The following is a 25,238-nucleotide window of genomic DNA, read 5'->3' on the forward strand; positions in this document are numbered from 1 at the left end:
CGAACATATTATTCTGTTGTTTAACGTATACACGTCTTAGATTATTGATATGCATTTACAGATTTGTAGATCTGTCTTTTTTAATTCACCCCCCACATGAAAAATCGTATTTTCTTATTTTGCCCACTTTGTTTTTTTCTCTCAAAGGTTTTCTTTATTTCCATATTATTTCGAATTTATCAAAGATTTCCACGAATGCCGATATATTATCGACATTTGTACATCAACTGTTATAGAATGTTATTTAATATTTATATTATTTGCCGTGTTGCAAAAAAAACAACAGATAAAATAAAGCCATTTCAATCGCAAAGTTTGTTATTTTAAAACATTTATGTGCTATTGTTCTACGTATACAATGCAGTGTTAAATCGCACTTATTATTATAATAACGAATTTATTAATAATAATATATATAAAAAAAAAACGTTGAATTTAAACTCGGTTAAATCGTGATTATAATATGTACATTATACGCATGTCGTGCATATATTAAATAATGATGTACACAATACTAATATTTGTCGTAAGCCACATCATATTAATAATATTATATACTCATCCGTTCACGTATAATAACCCGATGACATGCGTTCGTTTACGTAGTCACATCGTATGACATGTCTAGAGTTATAGACCTGGTCGAACCTAGTCGGAGATATTAAAAATAAAGCCCTGTTTGAAAGATACAGCACTTAATGTTATTGTTTTTTTAGCGTTATTGACTATGTCGTCTGTCGTTAAATAACTGCAGATTTCCAAGCTCTCAGAAATCGCCTCATAAGTATGACGATAAATCTGCGAAGGGTATTATGGGGGGAGAAATTATATTTTTTTCTTGCAATATATGTTATTATTACAAGTCATCGAGCTAATTCTTTTGAATTGTGTCATTGTATATTATAGACTTCTAAGGCTGCAAACGAGCCGTGTCCCAAATACTGAATTATGTCCTTAGGTTTTTTCAGGTTACACGAATTGTATCCCTTAATTTTTTTTGAATTAGACAAATTGTGTTCCTCAGTTTTTTTGAGTTATACACAAGTTTGGTCTAACTAATATAAATTAAAATTAAAAAAAACTACATAAATCATTTTTAATAATATTACATATCAGGCAAAAATTTAAATAAAACAATTTTTATAAATTCACATTGAGAATTTGTTTATTATAATATTAAAGGTATGTTATATATTATATATTTTACACAATAATGAGAAGTCCGTACAAAAATCGTCATATTATGATAGTAAAAATATTAACCTAACCAAACCATAATCAATTAGGTTTCGTCTAATTAATATAAATCATTTTAATAATATTACATACTAGGCAAACATTTAAATGATACCGTTTTTATACAGTTTATACATATTTTATTCTTGTGTAAAATCAGCACACAACTTGTGTAAAATTTCATAAAACAGTTGGGACACAAATCGTTAACGGTGACTTGTAATAATTAGAATAACTGAAATTGCCGTTTACTACTATAATTTCCATAACAGTGCCATATCGCGGTATTTTATACATTGTAATTATTATTTTATTATTTATTACTTATTAGTAAGTCTTTCATGTAATATTATAATCTATCTGAAGTATAGTCCATAAAATTACAATTTGTTATTATTCTTTTGAAATGAGGATCTTATCAGCTTATCACCTAAGTTACGTGTATTTTCGTCGACGTAGTGTGACGGGTTATTATAATTTTTTTGTAAATTTATTAATATTATAATATTAGGTTTACATTCGCATGCTGACGATTGCGCGGTTTTGGTCGTACGTATAGTTTTACGTTCGTGGCGATCGCTAATGTTTTTGTGTATTATATTATATTATAATCTTGCAACGTCTTTGTATAATGGTATGATTTTTTTATTATTTTTATATATTTACAATTCACCATAGTGTAATTCGTGTAATAATATGCATTTCGAGACGGTGGTTAGCTATTTTTACTATATATACCTATATATTATAATATTATGTCATTCATTTGTATACAGAGTCATATCCAAATCGTGTTACCTTACAAAGTTTATTTAAAGTACATTTGTTTTACCAGTAAAATTACTTAATATTAAGTTTATAGTTTCCTGAAACTTTAAAAATGTAAATATTATACAAATAATTTCTCGAAAAATTTTAATGTAATTGCTTAAATTGACGCGCACCTCTTATAGTTTACTTTTGAATAATTTACATGTGTATCATAGTATAATGCACTGTTTACAATGTATGGACAAGTGTACTGCTTCGCACGTGTGCATCCGTGCATCGGCGTATACCATATTCTATATTCCGTTGCTCGAATATGGCGGTCATATTGTATTGCATGTAGCTGTGTGAACTATTTGTCTAAAATTAGACTTTGTACACATCATAATATAGATTCCAATAGAACATTCCGTCATAGAAAAAGAAAACGGGGTCGGTTATCATCGTACGGATTAAAAACCGAAATTTGTATAATATTATCCGTTTTATTATTTATAAAACATCGGGGGTCGGACATTATATATTATAATACGAAATCTACGCAAGTTTACCTAATCTACTCGTATAATATTCCGAAGTGGCTCGTCCCCGCTACACGCGTAGGTATAATAGTGCATTAAAATTCCCACAGCATACATACTGAGTACGCGGGATTATAATATACAAGCGGCGGGATCATGCAGTACATATAATAATGTAATGCGTATAATCCCTCCAGCGTGACTTAACGCACGATTCGGACACGGCTCTGTTGAATAAATTCGTATGTCGTGTCTCATCGGTGTGTGTGTTTTTGTTTTTGTTCCGTTATCGTTTAGGTTAAGCACATCAGCCATTTGTCGTCGGGCGCATATTACAAACACTGTGGTGTTCGGCATCGCACGCGGCAGTATACGATATAATATTATATTCTACAGTAATTTGTACACAACCAATGACGATGGAACCGGCGGATTGCTGAACCGTCCGAATCGCACGGCGCTCGCGGTGTGCAATTATTAATAATAATATCGTAGTATATTATTATCGCATTCGCATGTACTGTAACAAACGCGGACACCGAGCGAATGTACAATAAACCTACCCAATAACATATTGTATCTACCGTGTCGGAGCGAATGCGAGATGATGGACGACGAGATCCAAGAGACGGTCGAGTCGATCTTGGGCAAGGGCGCGGTGGTGGTGGATTGCGAGAAAAAGTCGAGCGTCAAGGAGGAGGAGGTGCTGCTGGTCAACGGGTGCCCGGTGTCGTTGGACGGCGACGACGGGGCGGCCATTAAGCGGGCGCTGCTGCGCGGCGACGTGCCCGACTGCGACCTGCTCAACCAGATACTGGTCCGGGCTGGTATACTGCGGGCGCCCGTCCACCTGGAGACGAATCTCAGCGTCAAGTCGACGGTGGTCACGCGAGAGGAGGTGACCGTGGCCCGTGCCGGCCGGGTGGTGGACGAGCGGTCGCGCGAGACCAAAGAGGACAATTACTACACGAGCGCCACCTCCGAAGTGTGGGAACCGGTGACCGTGGTCAACGGGCCACCGGCCACGGCCGCTAAGAAGCGGACTGTGGCCGCCACCGAGTCGACGACGAACCTGACGCCGGAATCGACGCCGCCGCCACCGACCGCCAAGTATAAGGAGACGGTGACCACGAGCAGCAAACGCACCGAAGACGGTGTCGACTGCGGTGCTGCAGGGCAGCCGCCCGATGATTTTGCACACACTGCCCACGTAACGGACGGTGACAGTCTGGCTAACGGCATACGCGTCATCAAGTTGAACGGCATACACGATCCCAGAGGCGACTACGAAATGCCTGTCATGGCGGCTGCTAGATCTTCGGACGACGTAAGTGTATTACAACGTTATATTACTTATATTATATTAAACATTTTAATAAAATAGTATATATAGATTCACGAGTACACTGTGTTACACGTACCATAGATATAATTTTAGGTAGGTACCTATGGTATTATAAACCATATTGGTTCTCAACCAGAGTAGGTATACCAGTTTTTAAATAGTAATTTTTTTTTTAATTCAAAAATAAATGACTGTTGAGACTGATTTTTCATAAAATACTAATTATATTTACATTTTCTAGACGTATCATTATAATTTTCAGAATGTTTTTGCAATCTTTGTACTTATATTATTTATAAATAAAGACATTAACATTTTTTTTAAATTTATAAATGATATTTGTTAATAAAACAACTTAAAAATATAACACATAGTTATCCTTATAGCAATTAAAATATATACCAATTTACTCAATTTTTATAAAAACCGTCTAAATTACTTAAATATGTAAATTGTTCATGACATTTTTAATTTTGATAGCTAATGCTTGTAAATTTAATAATGTATTCTTCATCAATTATGTATATAACGACCTAAAATATCTAAAGTGTTTATACAGGTTTTTGAATTTGATTATTGAAAAAAACGGCTTCAGTTATTTTGTTATTCAAATAATATTATTTATAGGGACTTATTAATTTATCTGTTATCATACATACATTTAATTTTCAAAATATTTGGATTACTTTTGAAAAAAACTTAATCTTATTTGTAAAGCTATTTATACCATCTAATGTACCTAGGTACCTCAATAAATACATAATAATTTATTTTGATAACAACATTATAAGTTTTATCTTATTTACAGTGGAGAATATTGTATATTAAAGATAGACCTTATTTTTTGTTTATTTTTATATTTTTAACTCTTAGTTTTCTTAACACGATAGCGGATAGATTATGAATTACGGTTTATTGCTATGTATTAATATAAATACATAGGTACTACATTTTATAATAAGCTAAAATGTGTATGTTTCAATGTTTATCGGTATACAAAGTCACTATTATACGTACAATAAATTATTCAGTCTATAATTTAAGTTTTGTTAAGACGCTATGAGTTTAATAATTAAGAAAATAATTTTCAAAAACTTCTTAGTACTTTACCTATCTTAGTTCGTGTTGCAAGTATACTAAGAAACGCCCGTAAAAATTGAAGGCTATACACCGACAACTCTTATATAATGTATATATATATTTATAATTATATATAATATGGTTTGTATACTACTGTACAGATATTTTATCTGATAGCGCCTATCTATACGCACAAATTCTTTATATCGCGAACTGAGCGTGTAGTATTCGAAGCGTATATAGCTAATTATATATACAAATGGAGGCGGTTCTGCGTATTTGTACCACGGTGTTTGTTTTTTTTATTCATGTACTCGGGGCTGGAGCAGCAGTAGTTTAGTATTGCAGTCATCGAAAATATTGCAATAAAATTACAAAGGCGAGCAGAAACGCTCAAATTTTATGTTTAGCCTGTCTATGCTATATTATTAAATATAATATTATATATAATATATTTCTCAGCGTTATATTCAGTTTAATATATTGTTTTCGTCATGTAATAATTAATTATTATACGCATTATCATAATATATAAACGTATATTCACTTATACAAAGCTATATATTATATACGTATTATTATAATATTTTTGTATTAAGTCGCGGGCTGATGTGTAACGGAAATTATTGTTTTATCCACTTTCTACGTAGGTGCGTATTATATTATATACGCATTGTAATATTAGTATGTTAATAGACGCGCATTAAACTTGTATACATAATATAGTATATATACGTAGTAGTCGATGCTTTTCTCTCAAATTTTAGACCCCATTATAATAATATATGTATATAAATATACATATGGGTATACCGTATACCTATATGAAGGAGTGTGTGTAATGCCGTAATGCGTTTATTTTCGTGCAGATGCATCTATGAACACATACATTCACGCGATAATATTATATCCGGTCTTTATTATGTATGTACTCCTCCCTGTCTGTTAAGTTTGTTAAAGTAATTTTATAAAATTATTTAAAAGCATATATTTTACAATAATAATACAATTTATTTCTTTTAACTGTTTTAAGTAGGTATCGATTTTTATGAAAGAGTACCAACTAGCCGAATCGCTTATTAAATATAATATATATATATATATATTATATATAACTAGCAGAATAAATTGGTTTTTATTATAATTAAACTATTTAAAGCCTATAGCCATTTTATGATATTTAACTGAAATGACAAATAAAATGAAATTGGAAATAATGAGAGTGATTTATACTCGTATATAGGAGTATTTGGAACAACTTTAAGCAAAACAAATCGTTTAATTAATTAAATGATATGCTAAAAACCTGTTATCTATAAATGCGACCCCCCACCCACCATTAGACAAAAACAAATGAAAAATTGGGTGACGTGGTGACACTCAGAAGAGTATTAATTGGAGCATCTATGTGAAAAAAAATGGAATAAAGTTAAATAGTGTAGGTAGTCATAAAATTGGAACATAAGAAAGGCCTGTTTATATATAAATATATATATGTATATATATATATGATATGTATACTATACCTCTACATAACCACCAACTATAATAATACTGTTAATATGCTTGTTCCAAACATTTTTTTAGATTCTGAGTGGAGTGATCTTACAATGTTTTTTTTGCTTAACTTCATCTATCCTATTGGAGTAATAAAAATGCTTCAATCTTGAGTATGTATAGTTAGTACTTTTGTTGAAAGAAGGGAGTTTTAAAATCAAAGAAAATCGGGAGGTTTGTCATATAAAAATTACGTATATGAATAAACGATAGACATACAGAATTTTTGTTATAGAATTTTCAAGTTCAAATTTTGATGAAATTGGATATTGTAGATATTAAAACCAAAAATATAGATTTTAGCTACCTACTTAAAATTTTAATTTAATGTATATTATTTGTAGGAATTTGAGACTTTTTGTCATTATGTGCACTTTTATTATTTTTTATAGTCTGTTTATGAGAGAATAGTACTACGTGGCGGACGAAAACTCGTCGTTTCTTCCCACTACTGTACAAAATGGTATGGCCCACATATTTATCAACAGTTGCTCTAGAGTGGAGATAAAATGTACAGTGTCACGTTTCTTTGTAGCGATTGTGATCCATAATCTTGTGTTCGACCAAATTTCGCGTCGCATTACCATTCATTATATTTATATAAAATAGTTTTAGTCAGTCGTGGAGAGGGGATTTTTGATGGAGTATCTATAATTTCCATCAATCGTGTGCATGAAGTAGTACTATAATTCTTTCAGTAAACAGGCTATAGGATCAGGGATGGGAAAATTACTCGAAAAAATGTAATAAATTACAAATTACAAATTACATTATGTTGGAAAATGTAATTATACAAATAAAAAGATACACAATTTAATTATTTGCAATTAAAAATTGCAATTTAAAAAGAGCAGATATCTAATGAGGTATTACTTATAAGTAATATATTAGTATAATGTACAAAACTAGATAAGACGTTTTTGTGTTGTAATTACAACTTATAGTTAAAAAATTTAAATAAATAAATAATAAATATTTATATAGTATAAATATAAACACTTAAATCATATGTCATAGTTATAATTTCCTTTTAAAAAATGAGCTTTCCAAATTGTTCATCGGATAACCTTGAATGGATAAATGCCATTTTAATTTCTTTTATTATTTAGCTTACATAATATTTTAAATAATTTTAATAAAATGTTCAACTAACACCGCCGATAGCGGTTTCATACTATTCACATTATTGTATAATATACTTGTATCAATTGTATTTTATTTTGAAGTATTCAATTTACTAATTTAATCTGTATAGTAAATAGTAATTTACTATACAATAAAATATTCAAAGTAAATTGCAACTTAGTATTTAGATTAATTTTAAAGTATTTATACCGTGAATTTATTCACACAGTTTTATGGTATATGTAAATATTGACTTATAACGTTAATTATAACTAGTATCATTATATATTTATATGAAATAATATTATAAATTATAATTATATTACTTTTATTACTTTTATTATATTTTTAATTTTAGTTTTTAATAAGATCATAACTTAAAAGTATATAAAATAGCTTATAAAAATATATAAGATAGTTTAGTTTTTTTTTAACTTTGCACATACATATAACAAACGTATTTATATTACACAAGGTATAAACATTTATTATTGTTATAACATTTTCCAAAATGTGGGTACGTGTGTAGCGTGTAACTATGTTCTATTTTAAAATTAAAATATTGGTAATCGTTTTTTTTCAAATCACACCATATTATTTTATTATGACTAAGGATAGTATTTAGGAATTAACTGTAATTAAGTCTCTGTTCATCAAATTAAAATTAATATTTACGAAAAAAAAGTGATAGGTGTTTTTTAAAATTTATTAACGTATAACTTTTTTGAACTAGTTTTATTTTTTCATAATATATACATGCTAAGCGATAATCCATTTTATCAATATTTTTTTACAATAATCTCATAATATCATTTTTTCACTCCCTATTATTGTATCATCTTATTAGCTTAATCAGTTAAATAAATTCGATCGTTCAATTTTATTTAAATATGTATGTGTGAACTAAGTTAATAATTACATAGATAATTACACTTTAATTACACATTTATGTACATTGTTACTGCATTATCATGATATTAAGTTTTTGAAAATTATAAGTACCTATTTATATATTTATATGTGTAATTGTGTATATTAGCTATATTATTATATTTGTTGTCATATTAAAAAAAAAAAAAAATACATCACTCGATAATATATACAGTTGTTTAAATATTACCTTTATTAAAACTTTTTAATTTACTACAAAGACTTGATTATTTTATGCGGTAATTTAATAATACTCAACTTACAATTTTACCTTAGGTTTAACTTTTATGATATGCATTTAAAAAGTTTTTATTGTTTTTATATTACTTACATTAACATTTAATTTATTAATTGAAATAGTTTATAAGCTGTCGTTCATTTAATGACATTATTTTTTAAAGCTGTCAACATTTTATAAAACTGAATGCTCTTAAACATTTAATTAATCGTATGTTTATGTCTTAATCCATTTTTGGATTTATTATCTCCAGTATTTTATAATTTTTAATTTTTATGAAATCAGTTACATTTAATGTAACGTTAGCTAATCTAAAATTAGTTATTATGAATAATAATTGTTAACCATATATTTCTGGTGATTGCTCGACTAATTGATTAATATATTCTGATTATGGTGTTTAATTAAGTACCTAACTGATTTTAGTTACTATTTAGGTTTTAAATTGAGATTAAGGTAGTCATTGCCATTTAAAATTGAATTCACATAATTTAGTAGGTTTATTATTATTCAATAAAAAAGCGAAATCTGTGAAATATTTAAAAACTATAAGACTATTGTTAGATGTCTAGTATACTTGCTACTTATCTTTGAGTTTTTAGACAGTTGAATTTACAGTTGTTTTAATTGAACCTATATAAAGAAATTCAATTTATTTTGGATATTGTATTTATAATTTGCCCTTAATAATTACATAAAATGAAATTTAAAATCTAATCTTTATTGAGTCATAATTAGGGCTGTGAATTTGTAGAAAGTGCATTTTTTTGGTGGTTGTGAAACGTAGTTTTGTAAGTACATAATTTGAATTAAATTCCGTCAATCTTTGAAAACCTGAAAATCAATCAACTTCAAAATCAAAATTCAAATTAAATCTACATATAATTTTTTTTTTTTTTTAAATAAATACTTTTTTATGCATATAATATACTAATATTAATATAAATATAAAAATTAAGTTATAAACCATTTTAAGTGCATTTTATAGTATAATTTTTAACGTTTTAAATACATTTTTTAAGGTTTTTTTTTTCAATTTTGTATACTTATTATATAGGTACATCGTGTATTGATTTCCCTATAAAATATTGATGTACGTGTCTGTATACACTTATATTCTATAACCGGTTAGTTAGATTAGTCTTAATAAATAAAGTTACTAAAAAAAAGAACCTATAAAATATATAGTTGACGTGAGTGGCGAGTGTGATTTTATGAATTATAATTTTTAGAAGTGATATCCAATTTAATATTTGATTACAACCTACGAAATTTGTCGAATCCTATGAGTGTTACAATATATATATATATATATATATATATATATATATATATATATGCGTATCTCATTAGCATATTTGATTTATTTTTTTCACGAGGGCGGCGTAAAGGTTTTTACGGGTGAAACTAATAATTTACATAAACAAAATACATACCCACATTATTACTTCATTCTTGTGATATATAAATCATATGCACTATATTTACTTGACACGTTGTATACATATCTACTTTTAAATTTGATGAAAATGTTTTGAATTTTTTGACAGTTTGGAAAGCGAAAAACTTTTCGATGAGATTTTAAGTTGCTACGAAGTTTATAGTCCAAAAGTGCAATGAGTGATCATATTATATTAATTTAATAGTTATTGGAACACACACCATTATTGTTTATATCGATTTTCTGTTCATTTTCGTTTCTGTAAAAAATGTATTATAATATTAAAAAACGTTAAATTTATTTTCACGTAGTAACATATTAGTATTTTTGAAAATCTACAATTATATGCTTAAAACAGTTTAAGAGTTCTAATATTATTTTCAATCAAATTATCTATTTATAGTTAATGATTAAAACACAATTTTATTGTACGTTTAAAGTTACGAGTTAAGTAGTTTTAATTTTCTCAATTATCATACTTAAATAAACTGTACACATAAATCTTTTACCACAATGTATTTAACGTGACCTTAACACGAATGTTTATTCTATTAAACTACTACACAAATGCAAAAAACTTATTCCGTTTAGATTTTGAAATGGATAATATTTTCCTTGTGTCTATAAAGTGCGCCGTAAATAAAAAATTATCTTCCCCTTTATAAATAAGGTTTAGTACTTTTTTTTGAAAACAAAGGAGTAAACATAATTTATTTTATTACAAATATTTGTGTTCGCATATCTCACGAATTTGTTTCATTTTATATAAAGTGAATGAAAAAAAAAATCGTCATATTTACATAATATTAGTAAGTACCAGGCGCCATTTTTGGATTTGGACGTATCGCTATTTCATTCAAAGATTGACCAAAGATAGTAAAGGAATTTTCGAAGGTTTTCTATTTGTTCCAATCAGGATATCGGAAAAACGCAACATCGTTATATAATATTGTTATATATGGGTTTTTCAAAAACGTCTAAAATAATATCGTATCTTTCATTTTATATCGTAAAGTGAATTGAGTTAAACAGTTCCGATTGTGGTTGTTTATTTGATAACCAAGTTTAACGATCAGAGATTTCCGTAAAAACAACAATAATAACAATAGTAATATAAATGAAATAACAGTTAAAGTGATGATAATAATATTAATAATAATATTATATACAGTAAACGTCGACGTCGAAATTTCAAACATTTTAAACGCATTTACTGGTGCGCTAGACAATGATCGATGGTGCACCATTATAGTGCATGCACTTGTATAAGGTAATTATCGGAACGATTTTATATTTTCTATAATATCAACGATCTCAAATATTAAAATATAATATTAATTATTTTAATGTTATTGTAAACCAACTATGTATAGAAAGACTTATACGTGGAAAATGATACGCTCTTCAATTTCAATATTATTAGTTTATAACTAAAACAAAATTTATTAATGCATAATGATTTTGTTATTATTATAAAATTTTATTTACATTCATCGTTTAGTTTCCCGTATATTATTAGTTATGGAACGTTATATTAATCATTCCATTCATTTTCGAATTATTAATTATAATGAATCTTCACATAATTGTTTTCCTCTCAGTTCTACAGTTCATATGTATCACTCACACATCGTGATATGACACATTTAATACATTGTGTAATATACATTTTAATATTATTAAAGACATTTGTGTTTTAAGGAATAAGAGAAATAAGAGCAAATATTTTGTTTTGAAAATATTTAATGTTTTAATTATTAAACATTGTGGTGTAAAATTACCCATTGAGATTGATTTTATAATATAATAATCAGTTGCAACTCGGATGCATGTCGGCTTCTAATCATGTGCAGTTGTTGTCTTAAACGTTTCCACTTTTTGAACAGAGTGTGGTTTATATTGTGTGTTAGCAGTTTACTCCTGATATTATTGTATTTTGCCTATTGTCTCAATTATATAATATTATTATGATCCTATAATTTTAATTTTTTATCTGTAAGACGAATAGACGAATACGTTTATAATTTATCTCAAAATACTTATTACATTTTTATTATTATAACTTTCTGCATTTTTAACTCCTTGTGGCCTGCAGGTGATTAATTTGACACGTTCTTAAATATAATAATATTATTGTTATCATCATTGTCGAGGCGGGTCCCAATTGTTCCAATCACTATCTTCGCTTTCCTATATTATATTCACGCTCGATAAGCGTTTTCCAAATTAAATCGATTTAAGATTGTTTTTGACTCGTTTACGGTATCCTGCCGCTGTCTTGCGTTCTCGTTTTATATAATAACAACAATGATATTATAAATAATTTATATTCCGTTTCGGTGGTTTATCGTGTCCGCCTCTGTCGATGACCTTTCTGCAGCATCTTGGAAATTAAAATAGGGTACCTACTTTTGTCGAGTGCGATGTCGTTTATGGAGTAAACGAATATTTTTATATGGTACCTTTCTACATAATGGTATTATAAATTACAATTTATAATATATTGTATTTTCATGGTTGACATTTTTTTGTCACGTCTGTTTACTAAAGGAACACATAACAATAATATATACGACTACCCTTCAGATAGATACTTAAACGGTTATGGTTTTGTGGTCACCGTTAAAAAAAATATTACAATTTGGACCAATGTTTAAGAATAGCGACGTGTAGCGCCATCTTGTTAGCTATCGACTGGCTGTTTTTAGCGTTCATTTTTGCAGATGTCGCTAAAACACACTTTACAACTCTAAATTCTTTACATAGATGTCGCTATCCATTCCGTGCGATTGTCGGACTATATTATTATAATGGTTGTTAGATTCATAATATTATATTGTTGAATGTAAATATGTATTGTTTTTGCGATTGATCAAAAAAAACAGACAACATTTTATTTTTGACAATTATATTATTGTACATCAATAATATGAATTTATATTTTATATTTCCAAAGTTTGAAAACTCTTTTCAATTAAACTAGCTTACAATTAAAACTTATTAATTTAGCATTATTTATTAGGTACCGATTTGCTACTAAAATTGTAATGTTCAATCCATTGTTCAATGACAGATCATCATCGAATCACGTTTCTTATGCAAACAATTATCATCAAATTTTATTCTTGTTAAATTTTTAAACTTTAATAATATTTACTGTTAATATTTGTCATAAATTATTTATGCATTAACAGGAATTAATTGAGTCTCCAATCTTCTTTGAAACTGTTATTTTATAATATATATTATCTTTTTTTATATTTTCTACCTTATTTGTACCACATAGTTTTTAAATATTGCATATTTCCTGTTTTCTTACAACAGTCAATATTATAATATTATGTATGTAGCCTATGTAGGCTGTGCTCGTTTTAATATTCACCTATTAATTAAATATTAAAACGATTTAGTTACAATTTCTTGTTTTAACATTATAATTTTAATTTTTAAATATCGTTTTTCAATAAATATAGATGTGCTTTATCGTTACTCATCTATTTTTATGGTTATTCTTTAGTTAATAAATATTTTGTATTTTAAATTTAATTTCAATATTATTTTTGAATTTATTTTGATAAAATATACCTATAATAGACTTCTTATGTATATAATATTAGTATGTATTTTTTTTTAAATTTTTCGAACCTAACTTATTACAAAGACGAATCAAGTATAATTATTTTTACTATAAACTATTAATGAGTACAATATTATTATACAAAATATAATCTAATAAAACAATAGAAAACAGCGGGTTGGGCATTGAGGCAGAATAGGTACCTATGTAGTAGATGCCGGATGCAGTTCATCCGTAGGGAAAGTAAATTATGATAATTAATTACCTATTCGTATCATACGTTTTTTCTTATGTAAATTATTTTTATTTATCTTATCCTAGAAATATAACTAGTGAACTCATAATTTAGTAGCCACTTGTGTAAAATATAATATTATACGGTTTTGTGAAAACATGGTATCTATTTTAATATTTTGTTATAGACGTTTTCATTGACATTTTATTCGCGTTTCAAGTTTATACAAGATATTATGATATTTTGACTATTAGTGACTCTAGTAGTACTTATACCAGCTATACCTACTTCACGAGCTAACGACAACGTTAGATAATGTGTTGATTAGAATTTATCTATTCTACATTATTATCTACTGTCAACTGATAATTAAAAAACTCTCGTTTGCATGAACGGTAAAATACAAATTATTAGTTTCTGTTTTCTTTTAAAAGTTATACGATTTTCTACTTAAAAGTTTTCAATTTTGAAAACTAAAGATTCTCGTGGGAGGTGCTGAAGTATCCGATTCTTTAGATTTTATGCTGAAATGAATTGTGTAAGTTTTTGAGATTCCGAGAACCCTCAATTTGTGCTGATGCCAAAATATTTAATTTGAATTTCAGGAACTTTTTAAGCTAAATTTATTATTTGTTTAATATTTTATACTTATAATACGTAGTGGTACGTGAAAATTAAAGCTTATGAAATGTTTTCTTGAGAATGTATACATATTATAGGAACCTTGGTGAAAAAAATTAATTGTTCTAGCCCGGTTCCAGCATTATAAAAATTAATCTTGTATATTGTTTACTTAAAATAAATTAGCAAGTAAAATTTGGTATTAAAAATTAAAAGTTTGCTTTTTGTTTCATCAATTATAAAAAAGTTATCTTTTTATGAACATGTATACTGTTGTTATGTTGTATCTACCTAGTTTTCATTAAAACAAACATTATTATTTAATAAATTAATCCCATTTGTTTTCGTTAATTCTAAAAATATACGGTCATGTACTATTATGGATTTTAATAATATTATGATCATGAGATGTTGAAAATATATCATTAATGTACTAGGTACTAAAATAATAAACAATATTGAACTTCAAAAATTAAAATATAATATATGTATATATGTTACGGCTAAAGTCCGAAACATAGCTAAAGTGAACATTATCCGGATGATATGCACATAATCCATAATAGATGGATAAAGTAAACACTTAACATTTAGATTCATAGTTTCGTATATTAATTGGATATTTTGTGTATTAGCCATTGATTGATGGATGAAGTAACTGGATAGAAAAAATGTACAAAAAAAATATATTATTATATATTTATATTTTCAACAGCACTAAATGTAATACTAAAAATAAATACAAATAAATACTATGAACTATAGGTAATAACGAAGGAACCATAGAAAAACATTACACTAGGTCTCAATTTGATGTTTGTCCTTAGCGATTCATTACAGTAAACGAGGTGTCAAATACAAAAAAATTGTTAAGAGAAATCGCAAAAAATATATCATTATTGTTAGGTGATCAGGGTTATCAACGTTGTGCATATAAATCAAATTGCAAAACAAATAAATGCAAATGCAAAGCATCTGGCATTTTATGCAGTGGCGTTGTTTGGACCGCACATGCAGGGTATATATATGCGTATTTAAAATTCAATATTGTAGTCATTTGGCCCATGATTATAAATTAATTGGCCTGTATAGTTGATAGTGGCTGCTCTTAAATGGCCTGTTATATATATGCCATGCGTAATATTAAAAAAAAAATTGAAATGACGCCACTCACTGATTTTATGCACTTCTAAATGTCATCAAAGTTTACCATGTTTAAATAAATAATAAAAAATAATGTTATCTAATAAATAGAAATAAAGTTTATATTGCATCAAATGTAGTTTAATATTTAATTGTTAACTTATATTAATTAATTTTATTGAAATAAAATATTATATAATATTATGAATTTATTAATAATATTTTACATTAGCCATAACACGATGGCTAACTACTAATTACTTTAGCCGGGTAATGTACACATAATCCATTTCCTAATAGTTTTTATTCACGGCTAAAATCCGAAATTGGATAATATGCACATTATCCGGATAATTTGCACATTAGATTAATTCGGACTTTAGCCGTAACATATATATTAAAATAATATTGAAGTATATAATATCATTCAAACTTACTAAATTTTCCTATTTTGTTATAAAAATATTATATGTTTTTCTATCAATTCTAAATAAATATAAATAAAAACCAGTAGAAATAACATGATTTAATTGATAAAATTTTAGCATAATATCTGTGTTAAAAATTGTTACGCTGACATCGAAACAAAAAACATATTTTCGTGAATTATGTTAATTTAATGTATTTTTATGACTTAATTGTATTATCAAGAAAATATAAATAAAAAAATAAATCTAGGTAGGTCAGTGTTTTTTTTAATCTAATTTAAATTATATAATCTATATAGCTATAGATATAGCCTATAACTTATAAGTTATAGCATTTATATTACTATTAAATATAGCTGTGCCTTATAATATAAACCATTACTTTATTTCGTTATTATAACATCATGTGTATACGCATAGTACCTGTAATCTTTTTACACATCTCGAAATTATTTTATTTGTTGTATTTTGTTCAAATTTAAAATTTTTGAAATTAATGCATACTTTGAAATTATTAGGTAAATAATTAACTCATGACTCAGCGTCTAGAAGTATTTACTATATGTTAGAATAGATGCACTCCTAAAATGATTAGGATTAGAATCTTTAGTAAGTAGCAGTCTAGCCTATGTTTGGATGTGATGATGACAACATGTTGTATGAATGAGTGTTTGCTAAAATAAAAAAAGTATCTTGTAGATTCTTTTTTTTCATTTATTTATTATTTAATAATTTAAAATGCATGTGGTAAGTTTAAGTATGTTAATAAACTATATATTATAAAATACTCGTAATCATAATCAATCTAAAAAGTTATATGATTTTCATTTATAGTCAATTACATGTTTGTGTACTAATATTATATTAGTTAGTATTATGTAATTTATTTAATTATGTGTTTGTATATGTATCTAATAGAGTGTTTTGTAGCATGACACTTTTTGACTTTTTTGGTTAATATTTAATCTAAATAATCTAAATAAAATAATTGAAACATAATACATATATTTTATAATAGTTTTATAAATATTGGTGAATGTGAATATGCTCATAAAAATCGTCTAAAAAATGTCGATAATTTAATTAAGTTTAATGGCTTTACAGTCATGTATTTAATGTATAATATATATTGATTGAAAAACTATATTTAAAATTTTAAAATTGTACATCCTTGTCGTTTCTTTTTTAAGTTTTTTTATCGAAAATCTTTTGATTACATCTATTATAACTAATATAATACAATTTTCATATTAGTCGAAATGTTTTTATTATTATTAGATATTAAAATTTACTATGTTACTTAATTTAATTGCAATACGTATTTTAAAATTCTACATGCAGAAATTAATGATATGTTTTTGTTTTAATATCGTTTACATTTGTTTAAATAAGTTATTTTTAACGTTTAGTTAAAAAAAAAAAACAATTTTAATTTTGTTATAAGCACATCTGTTACAGACAATTTATTACTGTGACATCGTGTATATCGTGTATACGTATGTACATCATTATTATTATATCCTTTGTAGAGTCGTAGATTATATATAAATTACCAAACAATAATATAATTTGAGTACCTATATTGATGGAAGTCAAAATAACTAATAGATTTTGCTGGTCCATGCAAAATATTTCAACCTTAAGTTTTTTATTTAATACCGTAATGATTCTTCTATTGATCTTTATAAATATTAAATATGCGCTCGTTTAAAACAATTAAAATAAAATAGAATAGAAATTCTATTTTTGACATCACTCTATTCTTATTAACGTTTTATACGTAGGTATATATAATCATTTTTAGTTTGCTCTATGCTCTTCGATGGCCAAAAATAAAACAATTTACCCACTTTGTTTGAATATTGAAAGATATATTTTTTTATTTCATTAATGTGTCTTCCGTCATGTTGTGGTGGAAGGAAATGAATATTATTCAGCGATATTAGATTAATATATGATTCGTTAAGTTTCCATTAAAATTAAGTCATTTTAACCTTTTAAATGAATATCGTAGTTACATATAAATCAAGATTTTCTGAGTTTCTGTAACAACCATGTTGCTGTATATATTGCCAAAAATACGTCCGTTTTACAATAAGGGTTAAAATGGATGGATTATATATTTTACTAAACAAAGAGGATCCTTATTAAAGTCAATTTTAGCTAAGAATCCTGTATAGTTATAATCGTATTCAACTACTATTTTATGGACAAATGCTGTAAGTCAATTGATGCTTTTGTTACCTATATTATTTAGTATTAAAGAGGGGGTAGGTTTAGGGAAAAATGAATCACGTCATAAGTCGTGTGAAATAATCACATAGTGCTATCTAAACGGTGAAACTATATGCGTATGTATAAATCGCTGCCTTGGTAATTTCTCGAGTTTGCATAGTAATTTGTGTGAGGGACATTGGATGCGCTTGATTAATGTCGAAAAACAAATAAATAATGATTTACGGTGTTATTTTTTCATTATTTGATCACTTGCACGCCCGTTTGGCTGAATAAGAAATTTTTATACAACAATAGATACTGTTTTTATTTTCGTTATTTTTTCAAGCGCATATTGTTAATTTCCCAGTTGATTGTATTTATTTGGCCAAAATGCACATGACTTAACTCGTTGTCGTCTTCGGCACTAATAGTACTATCATAATATTTTATTATATAGAGATCACCATCTACACGCAACTCGAACGATATATATTTTATGAATACTTACACAGTGCAAATCCGCTCACGTACTTGTGTTCATATACAATATATTATATTATTATCTGTTTTACCGAAAGTTATTTCTTCGTTCGCTTCAATTAAATCGTTCCGTTTGACGCTGCTTGCGATCTGAACCATCAACTCCCTCTACCACCCCTCACACAATATATTCCTCACATCTAATCCGCCGTAAAAGTTTATACCAGTTGTTTGGTTACACGCACGGACGTTCAGTCATCGACGTATTATCGTATACATACTTGTGAGACAGAGCATGTATATATATACGCAAAAGGATATCTCACAAAAGGACTATATCGGATTGCAGTCCGTTTGGTTCCGACTGATTTAGTGGCTGCAAAGTTTTCTGTCGTAAATCAATATAGGAAGTAACGGAGGAAACAAATTTATAAGAACCAAAGAATACAAACGTTGAGAAAAAAAGTATATACTATTGTCTATTGTCCGTTGGCATATATATATATGTTTACAATGTGTATATATACATCCGCATGCGTTATTAAAAAAAAGTTTTTGCCCGCAATTCTTTTACAAAAAGGTACACAAAGGGTTCAGAAGAGTCGCGGGACGTGGCGTTGTCCGAACGAATAATAATATATGTATTATGTGTAATATATATTATAAATGTCTTCACAGAGATCAAATTATTATTCTATTTGTGTTGGTTATTGTTATAGTTTTTAAATTGATTTGTATTGGTGCACATCTATAAACATAGAGTTTGTAAGAGAGTACTCGTTTGTTCTTGTGGATAACATACCTTTTATACATTTAGTTATTTTATGCTTACGGTATATTATAGACAATATAATAAAAAAGTTTGAAAACGTCTGTTATACTCTGTTATAAAGGGTTGGATTGCAAGAAGAAAATGAAATTAACAGGAAATCATTTTACGTTAATAATATACGTTCGCGTGGCACAAGTTCCTAAATTGCCTCTAGAGGTTTGACAAAATTGCACTGTGTAGAAACTCTTTGGCGACTTTTCTTATTTGGGCGTAGGCAATTAAAAGTTTAAGCTTAGTTCAATAAAAGTTAATACAATATAAAGGCGATAGACCCTAAATTCAGCGTTTTCAGAAGTAATTGGGTATTTTTTGGGGGATTTTGGAGTGATATTATGGGTATATATTATGTTGTACTATACGTATGTGTCTAGTACTATATATTGTATATATGTTACATATATATCAAAAAAATATGAGCATGCGTTAATACTGTTTTGATATCACTTGTAGGTCAATTAATGTACTAAACTTATTTTGATATTGATTATACTATTTGTGAAATGGTAGTGTCGTACTACTTAGTCTAAATACTTATTTTATTATTAATGTACATAATTAAAAAATATTTTTATTATATTTATAGTTAATACATTCAAACTATTTAAAAATGAAAAATAATATTTAAATTAATTCGCAGGTGGTTTATTCTTTTTATTTTCATAATTATCTGGAAAACTTGTATACTCTACCTTAGTATAACTTGTATATTATAGAATAATATTAATTATATTTACGAACAATCAATAAATATACTGTAGTTTGTCTATACTGTTTTGATATTTGTATTGTAATAAACTCGTAAATTAATATTTATAGAAAAGAAATTATAATTTTTATTTTTTATTAGAAATGATTTAAGGCATAACTTAAACTTACATCATAATGGGAAACAAGACAATGGAGACATTATATTAGTTATCTATTGGTTCATACGACCAAAGTTAATAAACAGAGAGCTGTCTCTTTATATACCGTGTTTCTAAAGTAAGTGAGGAGTGAATTAATTATATAATCAATTCTATTTTTTTCTCTAATTTTTAAATAGTAGTTATGTAATTAAGTTGGTCATTGGCCATTGATAACTTTATGTATATCGATTAGGGCCCGAATGGTGAATGCTGTAAAGTATCACCTGATTGGCATAATGTTCTTAGAATTGATAACAAGCGAGATTTACAGCTAGTTTCCGACAGAAATTTGATTGTATCAAGTTATTTATCTTGCACGATAACATTTCGGGGTTTAATTATGTTCGCTTTCATTTATTAACAATGAATATTATCGTACTAATTAAATGTCTCTCTAGCAGACATATAAGTCGTGTTGGATATCGAATAATAACATTCAATTAAATAGGTATTCTTGAATTTCAAATTGTCCCTACATTCTATCGGAATATTTCGCGTAGGTATACCTACATAATATAAATTTTTATATATATTTAACATACGAATACATTGATAACATAAAAATGTTCTTAATACTTAATATTCATGTCATAAATTATATTTTTATTAAAGCGATTTCGAATTATTATCAAAATTTGGTATTGCCTATTATAATTATTTTAACAGCTAAATTATGTACAACAACTTGAAATTATATTTTAGTAATTTGTCTGTCTAAAGTAAGAATACTATAAGACAAAAATACCTTATGTTCAAATTGATGTCATTTTTACTTTTTAAATCATATTTTTAAATTAAATTAAATCAGGTCAATGTTTTTCAGTTTTCGTTTGATCGTTACATTCGATTTTATCCGTAGTGTTTTTGAAGTCAGTTATGAATTAATAAATATTATTTTTTCTAGTTAAATTGTTTTTAACTTAACTTTATAAAAAAATATTCTTTATTCTTGTCATAAAAAAATGATTAAAACGTTGTTTTAAGCTTTAAAAAAAGGTTGTGTTAACCTACATGAAGTACGTGGGTAAAAATGCGTATATATACTTATGATATAATGGGTAACTAATTATTTATTGGAAACATAATATTATATTATGACATTTTTTGCTAACATAATTTTAATAACAAATATTTTTCAAATTCTAGGGAATATCTAAGAAATACACTTGGTGATCTACCGTATATATAATGATTAATGAATATCATTTGTAATTATTTGAGTTTTGAAGTAGTTTGAAAATATTTTAAACAATAATAAATTTAACCAAGTGATCAGGGTTTTTACATAGTTTTTTCAACAACACGAGTGTTTAAATTATAGATTTGTATTGTTCTTCTTTGAAAGTTGGATTACTCTACTGGATTTGAGTCGGGAGTATAGTATCACGTTTTTTATGTTGAATGTCAAAACTGTCTGGCTTACTGTCAAGTAGATAAAAAATATACACCTATATATATTATATATTATATATCAAACAGAGAGTTTTGTGATGGAAGAAACTTAAAAGTTCAATTACTGAAAGGTTGAAGCGAGAAATATATGATTGTGAACAATTTGAACTCTCTTTTCGACAAGGGTTGTAATCAAACTACATCTAAATCCTATGTTCGTTTTAATAACTATTCGTTTGATAATTTGTATGACATTTTCTTATATCAATATTATTACACTATTTTGCACAGTAAAAGTCCGTCAAGAAAATTTGTCCAAACAATCCAAAATTTGCACTATGACTGTGTTTTTTTTTTTAAATTATTTCATTTATGTTGTAAGAATATATTTTAAATATTTTGTTTTATTTATTTATTATTTAAATTTGTATAAATATTCATTTATAAATATTTTGTGTTTCTTTTTATTTTTAACTTTTTTTTTTATTTAAAAAAATAGTTAGTATTCCTTGTTTTTTTTTTTTAAATGTAATGACTAATGATATATCATTACTATTGAATAAGTAATTATATATATTATATTTATATAAAAATAATTTGATTATGGGCAACAATTTCTGGGTTAGGGTCAATGAATAAAAACCAATAATACACAAAATAAACACTCAAACCTTTAATCTACATATTATTCTGTTCGTATATTTTTTTTTATTTTACTCTATGAATTTAAAAATTAAAAACTTATCATTGTGGCTTTTTCTGCTTATCTGAATTTTTATTTTATTTATTCGTATGGCAGTTATTCTGAATAATAGACGTTTGTGTTTTTGAAATAAGATTACTTTTTTCTATAGGATTTTCAACAGTTGTTATAACCTGTTTAAAGTTTTGACATTCATTCGAACTTGATTGTATTTAAATCCATTAATTTCAGAGTTGAAGAACTATCTCACAAAGAACTCGTTTTCTGATAAGATAAATTCTTTGTTTTGGGGATTTTTTCTGAAGTTCTATTTTATTTTATTTTTTGATTAATATTATATAATGTAGTGACGCACATTTTTAGGCATGTATACTTGTAATTTTTTACTATTGTAAAGAGACCAAATATTTTAATATACTTAATACAACTTCCCGATTTAGTATAAATGTCTTTAAAAAATAATTATGCATACTTATATATTTTACAATAATTGTATAATTATAGTATAATTTATATACTATAATATGTATAAGTATATAGGTATAAGTATACAGTATACTGTATAAGTATATTTTATACAAGTTGATTGATTGATATGACTAAACATTATAATCATGATTTTAAACATAGGATACAAACTGGTGTCCACTTGATGGGCCACTAAAATTATTGAAATTACATTTCTATGAGAAAATTATTGATAAACTTAATAACTTAACATGCTGTTTTTTGTGTTATTTATTTTTTTTTGTTGGGGATATAAATTTATTTTACAACTATCTTTATCTGTTTAAAATAATATGTTGGCTTAAAATTGGTGTTTCAACGTTTGTAATTTTCTTTTGAATTAAGGTTAAAATTTGCTAATATATTTTCATCCCACAATATTGCTGTTATTTGTATTTTTTTTTTAAAGTATTATAAATTTCAAACATGCTTATCCGACGTTTACAAATCATCCTGTTAACGCTTGAAAATGCTGTTTGAATATTATGTGTGAATTTCATCAACGATATCCCTCGGGGAAAGAAGGTCGGGAAACACTGGTAATTTCGTGCCACAGAATTGATGTGAAACTCGTTTTGCGCCAAACAATGTGGAAATTCCATCAAATCACATTAGATGACGAATGCCACCGTCGAAAGGACGTGTGAAAGAGAAAGAAGTGCGTAGTATTCATGTATTTTTGATGCCACGTAATAATAGGAAAATGCTTCCAATGGAAGTGGTTGTTATACGTAGTATTGAGATATATATGACAGACGTGTTAAAGATGAAAAATTTGTTGGATCTCTGAAATGTGTTTTATCTCAAAAATCACGCTGATTAAGTGTAAATCAGATGGACGTATGCGGTTGGATTAATAGACTATTCCTAAATACATTATTATTATAACATAATATTTTAGGAAGATACATTTTATAGGAGATTGCCGTTTTTAATTTTAATTTTTCTCCATAAAATTATGATTATAATTAGATTGGTAATAATTACACATTAATAATGTGTAAAATCACGGAGATTTAATACACCTGCATGTGAACTAATAATATTCTTTAGTTCTACAAATAATTTACCTTTAAATGGCTCTAATTTTTTCTATTGATTATAGTATTAAACATTGATTTGTATATATTAATCCTATCTATGACTTCAATAGATAAATATATATATTGAAGACATTTGAATGATGATGATATGTGGTTTCGAGTTGTGTTCATAGGCTGATTAGGGATTTCATTAATAAACTAGAATAATTACCTGTATAATATGGTTCATATATAAACTGCATTCGATTTATTTTCAAATTAATGGTTATATACTAATATAATAGATAATGATAAATATGATTATAGAATTATTTAATTTAAAACTATTGTATTGTTTTTTTGGAGGTAATAATATTATATTTTTACACGTGTGTTGTTATATGAAATGAATTAAAAATTATTTCACACGTTTTAATTGGGATAAAATTTGTTCTACGTTATTGATACAGTTTTAGCATTAAAAGAATGTATCATTTTGTTTTTTTTATTAGATCATAAATTTTTTATTTGGAATTATTACATAATTTTTTTTTATCATGGTTTATTTTGTTTTTTCAGCAATCGTCTTATGGAGGTTCCCCGTCACCAGATCTAATGTTAAAAGAAGGAAATCTTCGACGGGTAAGTGTTTATATGAAAATATGTAGAATATTATGATTGGACTTGTTCGGAAATAACTTTTTTACTGGAATGGAAAAAATATATGGATTTATATACCTTAGAGGTGATTTATTGCTCTCTATTATCTTTCGGGCGGTACCCAATGGTTTGGAAATATGGTATTTGCAATTAATTTGGAAATATAAAATATATGTATTACCTACGTCGGATTCTTTTTTGTTCGAATGTAATATGCTTTTCTGCCGCTTTAACTACAATGTTGAAACACATTAAAAAAAAATAAATAGTTT

General features: G+C 26.7%; 1 protein-coding gene across 1 annotated transcript in view; it reads left to right on the plus strand.

Annotated features, from left to right (window-relative positions):
* Positions 1-25,238, plus strand: part of LOC132919550 (uncharacterized) — a 176,025-nt gene that overhangs the window by 50,632 nt on the left and 100,155 nt on the right. The window contains exon 3 of the mRNA XM_060981234.1: positions 24,886-24,948. Within this exon, the coding sequence (XP_060837217.1) occupies positions 24,886-24,948 (63 nt within the window). The remainder of the gene's footprint in view (positions 1-24,885; positions 24,949-25,238) is intronic.

The sequence above is a fragment of the Rhopalosiphum padi genome, chromosome 2 (genome assembly GCF_020882245.1).
Source record: "Rhopalosiphum padi isolate XX-2018 chromosome 2, ASM2088224v1, whole genome shotgun sequence".
Taxonomy (NCBI): domain Eukaryota; kingdom Metazoa; phylum Arthropoda; class Insecta; order Hemiptera; family Aphididae; genus Rhopalosiphum; species Rhopalosiphum padi.